Below are 13,641 nucleotides of genomic sequence, written 5' to 3'. Positions count from 1 at the left end.
AAACAAAACAAGAATCTAGGACACACAAGCAAAGGTAAAATAAATAAATATAATAACTTATTGATGGCTCAGAGACAACAGTCAATATCAAATCATATAAAGAGGTAGTCCATGATGGCTTCAGCAAGCTCCCAAAATAAAGAATCTAGAAATTTTCCAGAGGAGGAAAATTTCTTGGAATCACCAGAGGCAGAATACAAAAGATTAACATACAGAACTCTTCAAGAGATTAGGACGGAAATTAAGCAAAACACAGAACATGCAATACAGGAAATGAAGAAGATTAGAGAAAAGCATAATGACAAATTTAACAGGCTGCAAGAATCCACACAGAGAGAGCAATCGGAATTCCAGAAGATTAACAATAAAATGTCAGAATTAGACAACTCAATAGAAAGTCATAGGAGCAGAATTGAGGCAATGGAAGTCAGAATTAGTGAGATGGAAGATAAAGCACTTGACACCAACTTATTTGAGGAAAAATCAGATAAAAGGATTTAAAAAAATGAAGAAACCCTAAGAATTATGTGGGATTCTATCAAGAGGAATAACCTACGAGTGATTGGAGTACCAGAACAGGGGTGATAACAGAAAATAGAGAGAGAATTGTTGAAGATTTGTTGGCAGAAAACTTCCCTGATATCATGAAAGATGAGAAGATATCTATACAAGATGTTCATCAAACCCTACATAAGGTAGATCCCAAAAGAAAGTCACCAAGACATATTATAATCAAACTTATTAAAACCGAAGATAAAGAATTTTAAGAGCGACTAGGGATAAACAAAAAGTCATCTACAAAGGAGAGTCAGTAAGAATAAGCTCAGACTACTCAGCAGAAACCACGCAGGCAAGAAGGCAATGGGATGACATATATAAAGCCTTGATGGAAAGAAATTGCCAGCCAAGAATTATATATCCAGCAAAACTGTCTCTCAAATATGATGGTGAAATTAGGGCATCTCCAGATAAACACAGGTTTAGGGAATTTGCAAAAACCAAACCAAAATTACAAGAAATACTAAAAGGAGTCCTCCAGTTAGAAAACCAGTAACCACCCAAGACTAGAACACAGGACAGAGCAACCAGATATCAACCCAGATAGGGAAGTCACAAAAATGAAACAAAGCTAAAACACTGAAAACAGGGAAATAGATGTCAATATGTAAAAGATGACAACATTAAAACAAAAAAGAGGGACTTAAAAAATGTAGACATAGATTTTTCATATGGAGAGGAAGTCAAGGCAATATAAAGAAATAAGACTGGTGTAAATTTAGAAAAATAGGGGTAAATATTAAGGTAACCACAAAGAAAACTAACAATCCTACAAGTCAAAATAAAAAACTAGAAAAATATAAAGACTCAGCAAATACTAACCAAAAGGTGGTAGTTCGAATCCACTAGCCACTCTGTGAAAACCCTATGGGACAGATCTACTTTGTCTTTTAGGGTCGCTTTGTGTCAGAATCAACTCAATGGCAATGGGTTTGGTTTTTTGGTTAATGGCTAATGATCGTGAGCATCTCTTCATGTATTTGTTGGCTGCCTGAATGTCTTCTTTGGCCAAGTGTCTACGCATGTTCTTTGATCTTTTTTAAATGGATTGTCTTTTTGTTGTTGAGGTGCTTGGTAAAGACTGACTTACTCTGAGGAGGGAAACCATTTGCATTTTGAGTAACTAGCAGAAAGACATGATTAAAAGGGTCACTTGGGCTGCTGTATTGAGAATAAACTATAAGGGGCAAAGGTAGTAGCGGAGAACCAGTGAAGAGGCTATTGCCATAGTACAGCAGATACATAACGGTGGGTTGGATCACGTGATAGCAGTGGACATGGTAAGAAGTGGTCAGATTCTGGGTATATCTCCAAGAAATTGTCTCAAGAGTCATTCATGGATTGGATGTGGGTTTTCAGAGAAAGGAGTGTAAAATGACTCCAAGGCTTCTGATTTCCAAATGAAGATGTTTGTTCTAGAATAAAATCAATGCAGACTACTCACAGCAAACACAGGAAATGGACGTGAACTCAGTCTAATCATTAGAGATCCGAGAGCTGCCTGTGCTGAATTGGTTCAGGCAAGGGTCTGGGCTGGTGAAGAGTAACCAAAAGCTAGATCCAGGATTTGGGCAGAGCTGATGAGCAGTATGGCTAGAGCAGAAAGCCAACTATAGTAGGTCAAGGCCAGAAGTTAAGATGCCTAGACAGGGAATGCAATACTGAGGCAAAGTCAAGATCAGAGATCAGTTTCAGTCCAATTTGGGAGACATGTGGAATAATTCAAACAGGACAAGAGCAATGATAATTTATTAAGTACCAGGCATTATGCAAAAAGGCTTTGTGTACAGTATCTCAAGAACCATGTGAATTAGATACCCTTAGCAAACCCTGGTGGCATAGTGGTTAAGAGCTACGGCTTCTAACCAAAAGGTCAGCAGTTCGCATCCACCAGGCGCTCCTTGGAAACCCTATGGGGCAGTTCTACTCTGTCCTATAGGGTTGCTATAAGTTGGAATCGACTCGATGGCAATGGGTTTTTATGGGTTAGCTCTATTTTATAAATGAGGAAATGGAGGTTGAATAACCTATACAAGACCACATGGCTGCTAAACAGAAGAACGCAGTTTTAAGCTTAGCTTGGATCTGACTCTGAAACATCTGTGCTTAAGCACTCTGCAATGTTGCAAAGTTCAGTGTCTCAGCAGGCAGCTGGAGTCATCTCAGAGGTTCAAGTCTGGTGGGTGTGGGGTGTGGTAAGCACAGGTAGAAGCAGAATCCAAGTGTACAGACATGGATCCAAGTTAGTGGTTAAGCTGAGCATGAAGAAACAGGCTTGGACTGGAGTCTGAACCAGGAGACTGGGAGCAGTGTCTCAGTTCTGGTACCAGCGTCCTCACTCACCCAACCACAGCAGCACCAGTTTACCTGGCTTCTGCCCTAGTTTGAAGTGGCCTCCCAGGCGTAGGCAAAGAAATATATATATATCTATGTATCCAAAAACAAACTCCCTGCCGTCAAGTCGATTCCGACTCATAGCAACCCTACTGGACGGAGTAGAACTGCCCCATAGAGCTTCCAAGGAGCTGCTGGTGGATTCAAACTGCCAACCTTTTGGCTAGCAGCCTGAGCTCTTAACCACTGCACCACTGGGGCTCCATATATATAAAAAACATTTCTTCCTATAACTAGGAAGGCAAGATGCTGACAATTGTAATGGAATTGTATTCTCTTTAGCTAGGTTTGTCACACCACTACTGCATTATACCAATGCACTGAAGATAAACATGCATGGGACTTCAATGGAATTTGATCATCAGGCCTCTGCACCGTAACTGAGACAGTGTTCTCACCTGATCAAACTCCCCTCCCGACTCTAAGATACTGTTACATACCAAATGTTAGAAGAGCTCACAAAGATTGCTTCACTGCCCCAGGCCCTATGAGGAAGTGAGCTTAGTGGGTTCACACTGCTCTTTCAAAGATAAACAACCCTGGGGTTCCAAACTTTTGCCTTTTTCTCCACTAGTCAACTAGTAAGGGTGCACTGAACACAAAATTTCATTCTTAATCTGCTTAAAAGGCACACTAATGCACACACTCCAATATAGATATAGAAATATGACCTATAAGCAGTGCATACTGGCAAGGGTTAATCAATCACTGTTACTATTGTAATGGGTTAGAACTCAACAAGGTACTGTTCTATAGACTGTTTTGTTAGACTCAAGTAATATGCACCTTCTGGATAAGGAACTTAGGCCCGTAGAGATAAGTGACCCTCAAGAGACAAGAGAGCGAGTCAATGGTAAAACTGGATCTATATCTCCAATCTCCCGATTCCAGTTCAGTCCTCTTTCTGCTCTACCCAGATGCTTTTAATATCAGATACTAGATCTGAATGATAAGCAATCCTAACATGAACAGGCATAGGGCTGATAAACATTGTATACATGATAGACCTATCCAAGAACAGAGCCTCTATTGGCTTTGATTTCAACAGTAAACAGGAGCTGAGAAGGCTGAGATTAGGAACTGAGTGGTTCAGTCTAGGAACATGATGAGCAGCCCTCGAATTAAATGTGCTATATAATACACACCACAGCATCTGATGGGAAACAGTACTTTTAAATAAAACAATGACTTTATACAGTGCAATACTGTGCAGATTTTTATTGTACTTTAGATGGTTTACAGAACTAGCTTCTCGTCAATTAGTACACATACTCTTCTGTGACATTGGTTGCCAACCCCACACGTCAACTCCCCCCTTCTCGACCTTGGGTTCCCCATTACCAGCTTTCCTGACCCCTCCTGCCTTCTAGTCCTTGCCCCTGGGCTGTTGTGCCCCTTTAGTCTCATTTTGTTTTATGGCAATGTCTAATCTTTGGTTGAAGGGTGAACCTCAGGCGTGACTTCATTACTGAGCTAAAAGCGTGTCCGGGGGCCATACTCTCAGGGTTTCTCCAGTCTGTCAGACCAGTTATGTCTGGTCTTTTTTTGTGTTAGAATTTTGTTCTATATTTTTCTCCGTTTCTGTCCAGGACCCTCTATTGTTATCCCTATGCAGTAGATTTTTAACCTAAAAGCAAAAAGTGATGCCATATAGGGTTTTATTTTGACAACAGTTTGCTTCATCGTGCTCTCCTTTGTTCCTTAGATATGGATCTCAGTGTAATTTATATAACTGGCTCAGCCTTTAAGATTTAAACAACCTGCTCCCAAGCTACAGTGATGGACAAATAGGGAATAAGAAATAAGACTAGTTCATCATCATTGGAGTAGCTGCATAAGGATCCCGAGGGTAGAGTCATGAGTTCCTGTCATGCGGTTGTTCCGAATTTTAAGTTTTGATTTCTACTGTAGTTAAAGTAAACCAAACACAGCAAGTTAGGATTAACTGAATGGAAAAGACTTGGTTGGATGTGGATCAACAAGAGCTCTCATACACTGGGGTGGGAGTGTGCATCAGGACAATCCCTTTTGGACAGCAGTATGGCATCTTACAGACTTGAAGACACACATTCTCTGTGATCCAGCAATTTTATTTCTAGATCTGTACTCTAAAGACACTCTTGCACATGTTCACAAGAATTCCCACTGCAAAGGTGTTTGTAGGAGTGAAATTTTGGAAACCTAAATGTCATTTTTTAAAATTGGGTAAGTAACAATATAGCAAGTAAAATGGAATTACAGCTACATGTATCAGCATAATTAAATTTCAGAGATATGTTGAGTGAAAATGCAAGTTGCAAATATGAATATGCCTCATGAGGTTTTAAAACATGCAAAATGTTTACAAAATCATACATAGTAAAAGTATAAAACTTATGCATCGGAATGATAAACCACTTTCAAAAGTGTCTACCTCTGGGAAGCAGGGAAAAGCTTCAATTTTATCTGTAGGTGTTTGTCTGATACAAATCAATATTAGATGAATTGATAATGCAAATGGCATATACATTTAAAAAATCATACCATGCACTTTTTCTGTATGCTTGACATCTCATTTACAAAAGCAAAACAAAAGAAGGGGAGAAGAGGGTACTGGTTCCAAATTAAGCCTAATACTTAAGCTTCAGAAAGCTAAAAAGTGTGATCCCAGTCCATCAGTTCAGAGCTGTGACAAATCTAACAGATTGTTCCAAAAGTCTGAAAGCTGCATGACAGCTGAAAACACTTTTCTAAGTCAGAATTAGTCATTAAATAGCTAATTCTTTAAAAAATAATAATAAGATGCACACCTTGGTCTTGGCAGTCCTTTGCCCCTACTGTCATTTATTTTCTAATCTCAGGACACTTTTTATTTTTATTGTTGAAGTGAAAGTTTACATTTCAAGTTAGTATCTTAATACAAAAATTTATACATACATTGTTATGTGACCCTAGTTGCTCTCCCCATACTGTTGACAGCACACTCCTCCTTTCCACCCCTGATTCCCCATGTCCATTCAACCAGCTCCTGACCCTCTCTGCCTTCTCATCTCACCTCTGGACAGAAGCTGCCCATTTAGTCTCATGTATCTACTTGAGCTAAGAAGCACACTCTTCACGAGTATCATTTTATGTCCCACAGTCCAGTCCAATCTTTGTCAGGACACCTTTTAGAACCTTTTTTTTAAAGAAAATCATCTTCATTATCATATAAAGAGGACATTTAGATCCCAAGAGGGGGAAAAACAGCAGTTTATCTAGTTCTTACTGGAAACTGATTTTACAACTTAATACCTGAGGCCAGGCATATTTTATATAAAGGGTTTCAAAGTATTTACTATTTCCTACTTTGATGACTTTAAAAAGTCAAATTAAAGTTAACAAAAGTCAGACCATTATGTATAGAGCCATGAAACTGCCCAAGTGGCAGCAATAAATATGGAAGACAAATTTCCCAGTAAGAAAATAAGAAGTCCTAGGTCTCCCTCAGGAAATACAGCATTTTAGTTTTCAAAGTGATTCAGGATTTTCAGAATAAATTTAGGTCAGCAAAAAGGGTTGTGGCAGAGCCAAGCACCCTGCTGCCCGCCTGTTTCCCTGGCCTCTTATGTGCCCGGGGCTCATCACACTTAAACCTCCACACTCACAGCCTGCCCAGCTCTCAATGTCCCCCTGCTTTTCTCAATAATCTCTCTCCCCACAAATCAGTTCTCTCATTACTGCACTCGAGAGCTTGCCTCTTTAAGGTAACCTGAGTGTATGTTTAAATTCACAAGCTGTGACTGACAGGTTTTGTTCATCCAGAAGTATTTGCATTTTTAAAAAGTTTTTTGAATCTAGATGAAATCAATGAATAATTCCTTGAGAAGGCAGAAGTCCAGAGACGTGAACAGAATTGGTTTTGTACAAAACAAGGGATGGAAGACAACAAAACGGTGAGGTTAAGAGAAGGATGGTTTTAGATCTGGGAAAGATGTACTGTAGAATAAATACATTCAAAGAAGGCTTCTGCCTGAAGAGTTCACAAGTTCCGCACACTTTTTATAGAAGAGTAGAAATACGCTAAATAAAGCCTGATTCCACTGTAATGTGTGAAGGGAAGTCAAGCCAAGAGATTTTTGTGTGGATACAAAGAACCCATTTCTTTTAAGCCTTTTAGACTAGCAGAGTTTAACTATAGCCACAATATAACCAGAAGAGTGGAACTAAAGAAAGACTCTGCTATAGCTTTCACTCCAGCAGAGAACTCTCATCATCTAAGTAGTGAAACAGGAGCCGTATTTGCTGGCCATGTTTTATTTGTCCTTTTTCTTCAAACAAGATAACCAAACATACAGACAGTATCCAATAAAATAAAATAGATGAAATGAATTTCTAAGAGACTGTGATACCACATGCTACATTTAACCTAATTTTATTCATGCTTGCCTTGGGATGGGGAATAGATCATTCAGTAAAAACAAAATATGTCTTATGTACAACTTTTAAACTACAATAATGATGTACCTTAATTACTTCCATGCACACAAATCTGACATTACAGTTTTTTAAAAAATAAACACAATTAAAACTTCTAGGAGCATTTTATAATAAAGTAATTCCTAATTTTTCTTTGTAGATAGATCAAGCACCTCCAAAATACAAATTCCTATACACAGTGAGCACTTTCCTTAAAATGAACACGTAAGTAAATGAAGTACATGGACAGCCTTAGAATACGCTGACGTTATATATACTGAGCTAGGGAGGCAACAAACCGTAGTGCCAGATGGAAAAAGTGTATTTGCAAATAAATTTCAAAAACTAAGTTAACTTTCTATAATTAAATACAGAAAATATACTGATTTGCTAAAATAAATAAGAGGTGATGTAGTAACACTTCACTATAAAGAATGTATACCAGAACATTTATAAACAGTGAGTGAATCTTATTAAGAACAGTTTACTGCAATAAGCGCTGGCTAAACAGAAATGCAGACTGTGAAGCACTATGTGTGGATATGCTTTGCCACATACTTTTGTTACCCTGAGGTAGATAACACATGTGTACCAAATTCGGCATTCATTTTCAGTTGCTGCTGGTATCATGTGTTTTAAGAAATGTGTACAGTATGAAAAACCTGAAAATACTCATGAATGAAAAATGTTTTAGGAAAAAAATAGATATTTTCATGCAATTATGTACAGTCTCACTGTGTAAATTTCAAGGCAAGATTTTTTGTTTCCTGTAAAACAGATCACTGTTCTATGAGAGAATGTTTTTACTTGTCTTAGTGCATTTCTTTTGTCTCCTCCTGCATTGCATTATTTTGCTCTGTTCTTTATTTTTGTGTGCAAACGACATGCCAGTTAAAATGAAAACTATCTCACATGTAGAAATGAGTCTGGATTTTAAAAACCAAGAACTAATGAAATCCTTACTAAAATGACACCATCTGATTCAAGTAAAAAATGACTTAAACACTAGTAATAAAAAAGACAAAGCACATTTCATGAAGAATACAAAGAGAAATGTCTGCTGAGTGTTTTAGTTCAGATGTTTTAGAATGCTGCTGTATGTTTTATGAGGAATCTGAGGGGAAGATTTCATAGTAGAAGGTGTTAATGTGGCCTGTATTGACTTAAGTGGTGACCCAACTGGACTGTGAAACTGTGGGATGCCTATGGATTCAAGCTGCTTGTTAAAGAGGAACTCACCACTGTTGTTCAGAAATCCTTCCTCATTCCCTCTCTCCCCAAGCTTCCCATCCTCTACTGGCTCAGTTTCTAGCATTTCAGCATCTTCTTTCCTGCTAAAGAACTTGTCCAAGTAACTGGTGTAAGTGTTTTCCTTCCCATCTTGTTCATCCTTCCTTACCTCACAACAAAACTGATTTATGAGAAAACAGTCCTCCCCTCCACTCACAAACTGGCTATCCCAAGAAGACTGGTACAAGGCTTCTAACTGCGCCAAATTTGCCATTCCTTTTTCCTGTTTTTCTTGGCTTACTGACTTGGATATCAAACTTTTCAATTCTAGTTGGGACACCGAGCTATTCAAGTCATTTAATTTATCAACCACATCAGTAGGATCATGTTGTGAACTGAGTTGAATAGTGCCTGCAATAAAGGAATCAAAATCGAATCCCTGATTCTTCTCCCTTTCTTTTTCAGCCAGTTGCTGTGATGCTTCTTCTAGAGCTATCTGGGCTTTAACCAATCCATTCCTTTCACATTTTGACTTGCCTCTCTTATCAGATTTTTCTTTGCTTTGTTCTTTCCAATTGGAAAGATCTATAATAAGCTTGGGTTCATAGTAATGGTTAACTTCACTCTCTCTCCAAACTAAGTTATCTAAATATGACGATGAGCTTGTTTTGTAGTTACAAGTATGGCTACACTCCAGATCACAGTATTTGTTTTCATGATGATCTGGGTACTGCCAACAAGGCTCAGGAGAGTAATTGGTATCAAAAGCAGGATCTTCCAAATACTTTTCACGATCTCCATCCAAATATTTTCGAGGATCGACCTGTACTTCTTCTTCATCAGTGACATCAGACAGAGCCCTTGGATCAAGCTGAACTTCATCAATATCAAAGTTGTTATGTATAGGCCAATCGTGGTCTGAAAACTGACAATCATGGTACCTGAAAAAATTAATACATTAGTATTAATCCATATGTATGACTTTATTATCAAATGCACTGAGCGCCTTTTATGTGAAACACTCTGCTAGGACTATACAAGTGTAAGCTACGAGCCCTCCCTGCCCCCCAGGAACTTGATCTTATTGAACAGGGAAGACCTGTTACTATACAAGGCAATACACAAGGCAATATCTGATAACTGCCAACGAAGTATATAATTTCATGAGGAACTCTGAGTCCTCCATTCTTAAATAGGACCAATGATCATTTCTCACTTTTTCTCTATTTTGCCTATTATTCATCTACCTCAAACACGGCTGCAGCTAAGTATCTAAGTGGCTGACATGCCTGCAGTTCAATCCCAAAACAGCTTCACACAGAGCAAAACCACCTTACAGCCACAAAAATGGAGATCTCTAACCTCGGTCAGCTATCTTACAAATTTTCACTCTACGTAATCAGGCAGACTAGGCAAGAGGGGAAGCCTTTCTGGAACTCATCACCATGAACAGAAAAAAATCTCTCCATGTCTACAGTAAAACCTGTGAAAGCTGGAACTTGTATAAGGTGGAAACCTGTCAGAGAAGGAAAACTCAAATAGCTTCCACTAAAACAAGTGATAGACAAGTGGTAAGACAGCATGCACCCTGTCAGAGGCAGAAAACTTGCGAGTTCTGGCTCTCACAGGTTTCACTGTCTACGGTAATGAAAGTTGTATTTTCTTACTGATGCATCACAGTAAGCTGACCAAACCACGTCCGTGCAGAAGCCAGGTTGAGAGACACAAAAGCAAATGGTTGGTGGGTGGGGAAGAGGGAACAGAAAAGAGATTAGATGACTTAATACAACAGAAAATAGAGAGGTTGGAAAATGTCTGGGTCTATGGGGAGAGAAATCTATGTAGATAGCAGAAACGGACATGTGGAGAAAAAATAAGTGGCTAGAAGATTACATTAGCTGGTGTGTAAAAATACTTAAAAATATCTTAACCTTTTAGGGGGAAAAAAGCACCAATGAATAAACATAATAACTTCAATATTAACTACCTCTTTAATTACTAATTAAAACTAATTTTTATAAACACAGAAATATATGAAATCTTAGTTTGAAGCTTGTCATCAGTGATTCCTAACCTCAGCTGCACAACTCAATCACCTGAAGACTTTATAGAATACTGACTCGCTAGTACACACCACCACTCTACTTGGAAGCAGAATTCTATCTAAACTTTCCTTAAAATTTAGAAATTCTAAAAGAAGGCTGAGGGAAGAAAATTCTTTAATTCAATGTTATCCATTTTGATGTTTAATACTGTTCAGACTAGAAAAGTGCCTTACACTGAACCTATGTTGAACACTCCAAAATTCATTTTATGTCATTAATCCAATTTGAATATAGCATATACCATGGGTCAAAAATAATTTCTATACTAAGACAAAACTGATACAGTAAAAACCTGAGATTCTATAGGAATACTTTATTGGATAAGGGCTGAGTTTTGTCACCCAACATCTTAAAACTTTTCATGACATTAATAAAAGCAATAGTTTAAAATGTTTCAGATTTCCAACCTTCAAATCTTCACATTTAAAGGACTTTTAATTTTTATTAGCTAAACAGGCCTTGATGACTTTGAAAATGTTTCAAAGTAGCATTTAACTTTTCCCATTATGTTTATTCTAACCAGTAACAATTTCAGTTTCATAAAGGCTATTCAAAGATCTTAACAATAAGTTTAACAGAAACCCAAAAAGACCATTACTAATTTTTTTAAGACTTCTGCATTGTCTTATCATATATAGTTCAAAAATAAAACTGATTACATTATAGTTCACTGAAAATTTAATGAATATTTTTCTAATTTAGGATTAATTTACCTTTCCCAGTTATAAACGTGACTATGAGTTTCATCCATAAGCAAAATATCATCAACTTCATCTTCAATATGAAAGGGATGACTTGAAATTGGTTCATCCGTTGGAAAAGAATATATGCTCATGTAAGGATGGGAGAGTGCTTCTTCTGCTGTCAGCCGATCCATGGGACTAAATGTCAAAATTTGTTCCAGGAAATCCAGTGCTGCAGAAGGAAGGGGAAACATTTTGGAAAAATTGCTAATGTTCAGAAAACCTGAAAACTTTGGTCTCATTTCCTTAAATGATCAAGTAATTAATTACCTTAACACTTCATACCACACAACTGGAACTGTACTAGATAGAGGTCCATCAACCCAGAAAGGAAAAAATGGACTATACAATTAAAAAGTTAATTTAAGCTTTGTCAGAGAAATAAAATGAACTTACTTATAGATTTTTAAAAAGACATTTACTCAAAGAACATAGTAAATATTTTAAAATGCACCTCAATTTCCCATTACAGCCAGTTATAAACAAAAAGAGATTTTTGAATCAGATCTATCAAAGTAAACCATATGAAACTGCCATTTTTTGCCAGTCAAAATGGTCAAACAACAGCAATTTCATATGGCTGTGGTACAAGTAGTTTGCAATCAGCTGCTAACTTAAAGGTTGGTGGTTTGAACCCACCCAGCGACGCTGTGGAAGAAAGACCTAGCCATCTGCACAGCCAAGAAAACCCTATGGAGCAGCTCTACTCTGTAGCACATGGGTTCACCACAACTCAATGGCAATGGATATGGATAATCCCAGCTCTGCAACTCATGAGTTTAACTGATTTACTAGCTACGAAGAACTGAAGAGGCTACTTAATCTTGCTGAACTTCAGTTTCTTCATGTATAAAATGGAGATAATAAATATCTAACTACTAAGGTGTAAAAATTAAAGATGAAATGTAAAGCATAGTGTCTAGTACTTAATAAAAGCCCACTCCCTTCCCCCCACTCCCTCCCCACTGACTAGCTGTCCTACTAATCTATTGTACTAATCTATCAATCTCTGCTTCACATCAATCACACTCCAGCAGAGTTCACACACTGCAGGTGATCATTTTAGGGCTCTGGTGGGGCTGCCACACACTCAATTCTTCCCGCTAGTTCAGTCCATTAGGCCTTCCTAAGCTCCTGAGCCAGCCTGAACCACACTGTCACTAACATGAAGGCTGCCCTTACACAACTGCACACTCCTATGCCTTATGACTTACAATAATCCCCACCCCGGGTCAGCTCCACCATCTACTGTCTCTGCTCCCTAGCCATACATACAGCACTGATGAAAGCTAGATGCAAAATCACTCAAATCTGACTTACTGTGGAATTTCAATTTGGCCTTTGCTATTACTGCTCAGCAATGTTCCACACCAATCTCTTTACATTCTCAATCTAATCTATCATTCTCAATAGATAAGCCTACTTCACATTTATTCTCAGTTCCCATCTCTTCACTATGGTTTCTCAGACATCTTATCCTTACCTTCTATCTCAAAGGGAAAGAGACCCCTTCTATAAAATTAACCTGTATTCTAGAAAGGAACTTGCTCTCAATTCCCAATCTCTCATCAATATGAACAACAGCTGACATTTTCATAGTTTTTTTATATTTTACAAAGCACTTTCACATACATTATCTCATTTAATCTTCAAATCAGTCCAACAAAGACTAAAGAGAAGAAACCTCAGACTCATTGTTCTTCATGTCCTTCTGTGGCCAGGGCCAAGGTTCCTTCCTATGCTCCCTCCATATTCTTTCCACATGAACCTAATTTAGAAGTCATTTCACAGCGCCATCAAGCTGCCTTGATTCTCCTGCAGGACAGACAGTCTTGATTAGCTCAGTAGCCATGTGGCTCAAGGCAAGAGAAACAGTGTTATGGATGGCTGACCCAGGATGACTACCATTCTCAGGGGGATGGGGGATATTATGTCCAACTACACAAGAAGAATATACTCTCTAAAATCCCTAGCACTGGGGAACTGTGGGGCAGCACGTGGGAAGAGGAAGAGGGAGCCAAGAAACTAACCAGGCTGCATTCCCAACACCCAGTGAATTTTAGGCACACAGACTCCTATTGCTTTGCACTCCTATATGTATCTAGGAAATATTCTTGCTAAAACAGTTTAATCTAAATATATACATACATATATATATGTATATATATATGTAT

General features: G+C 38.1%; 1 protein-coding gene across 3 annotated transcripts in view; it reads right to left on the bottom strand.

Moving 5' to 3' along the window:
- Positions 1-7,208: 7,208 nt before the first annotated feature.
- MAPK6 (mitogen-activated protein kinase 6) overlaps positions 7,209-13,641 on the bottom strand; it is a 38,526-nt gene continuing 32,093 nt past the window's right edge. For all 3 annotated transcript variants that reach the window (XM_023732485.1, XM_004377671.2, XM_023732486.1), the window contains exons 5-6: positions 11,438-11,639; positions 7,209-9,560 (exon numbers count right to left, since the gene is read on the bottom strand). In XM_023732485.1, coding sequence (XP_023588253.1) covers positions 8,459-9,560; positions 11,438-11,639 — 1,304 coding nt within the window. In that variant the 3' untranslated portion in view covers positions 7,209-8,458. The remainder of the gene's footprint in view (positions 9,561-11,437; positions 11,640-13,641) is intronic.

This window comes from Trichechus manatus, unplaced genomic scaffold (assembly GCF_000243295.1).
Source record: "Trichechus manatus latirostris isolate Lorelei unplaced genomic scaffold, TriManLat1.0 scaffold00052, whole genome shotgun sequence".
Classification (NCBI taxonomy): Eukaryota; Metazoa; Chordata; class Mammalia; order Sirenia; family Trichechidae; genus Trichechus; species Trichechus manatus.
Note: the sequence above shows the minus strand (reverse complement) of the source record. Positions and strands in the feature narration are given on the sequence as shown.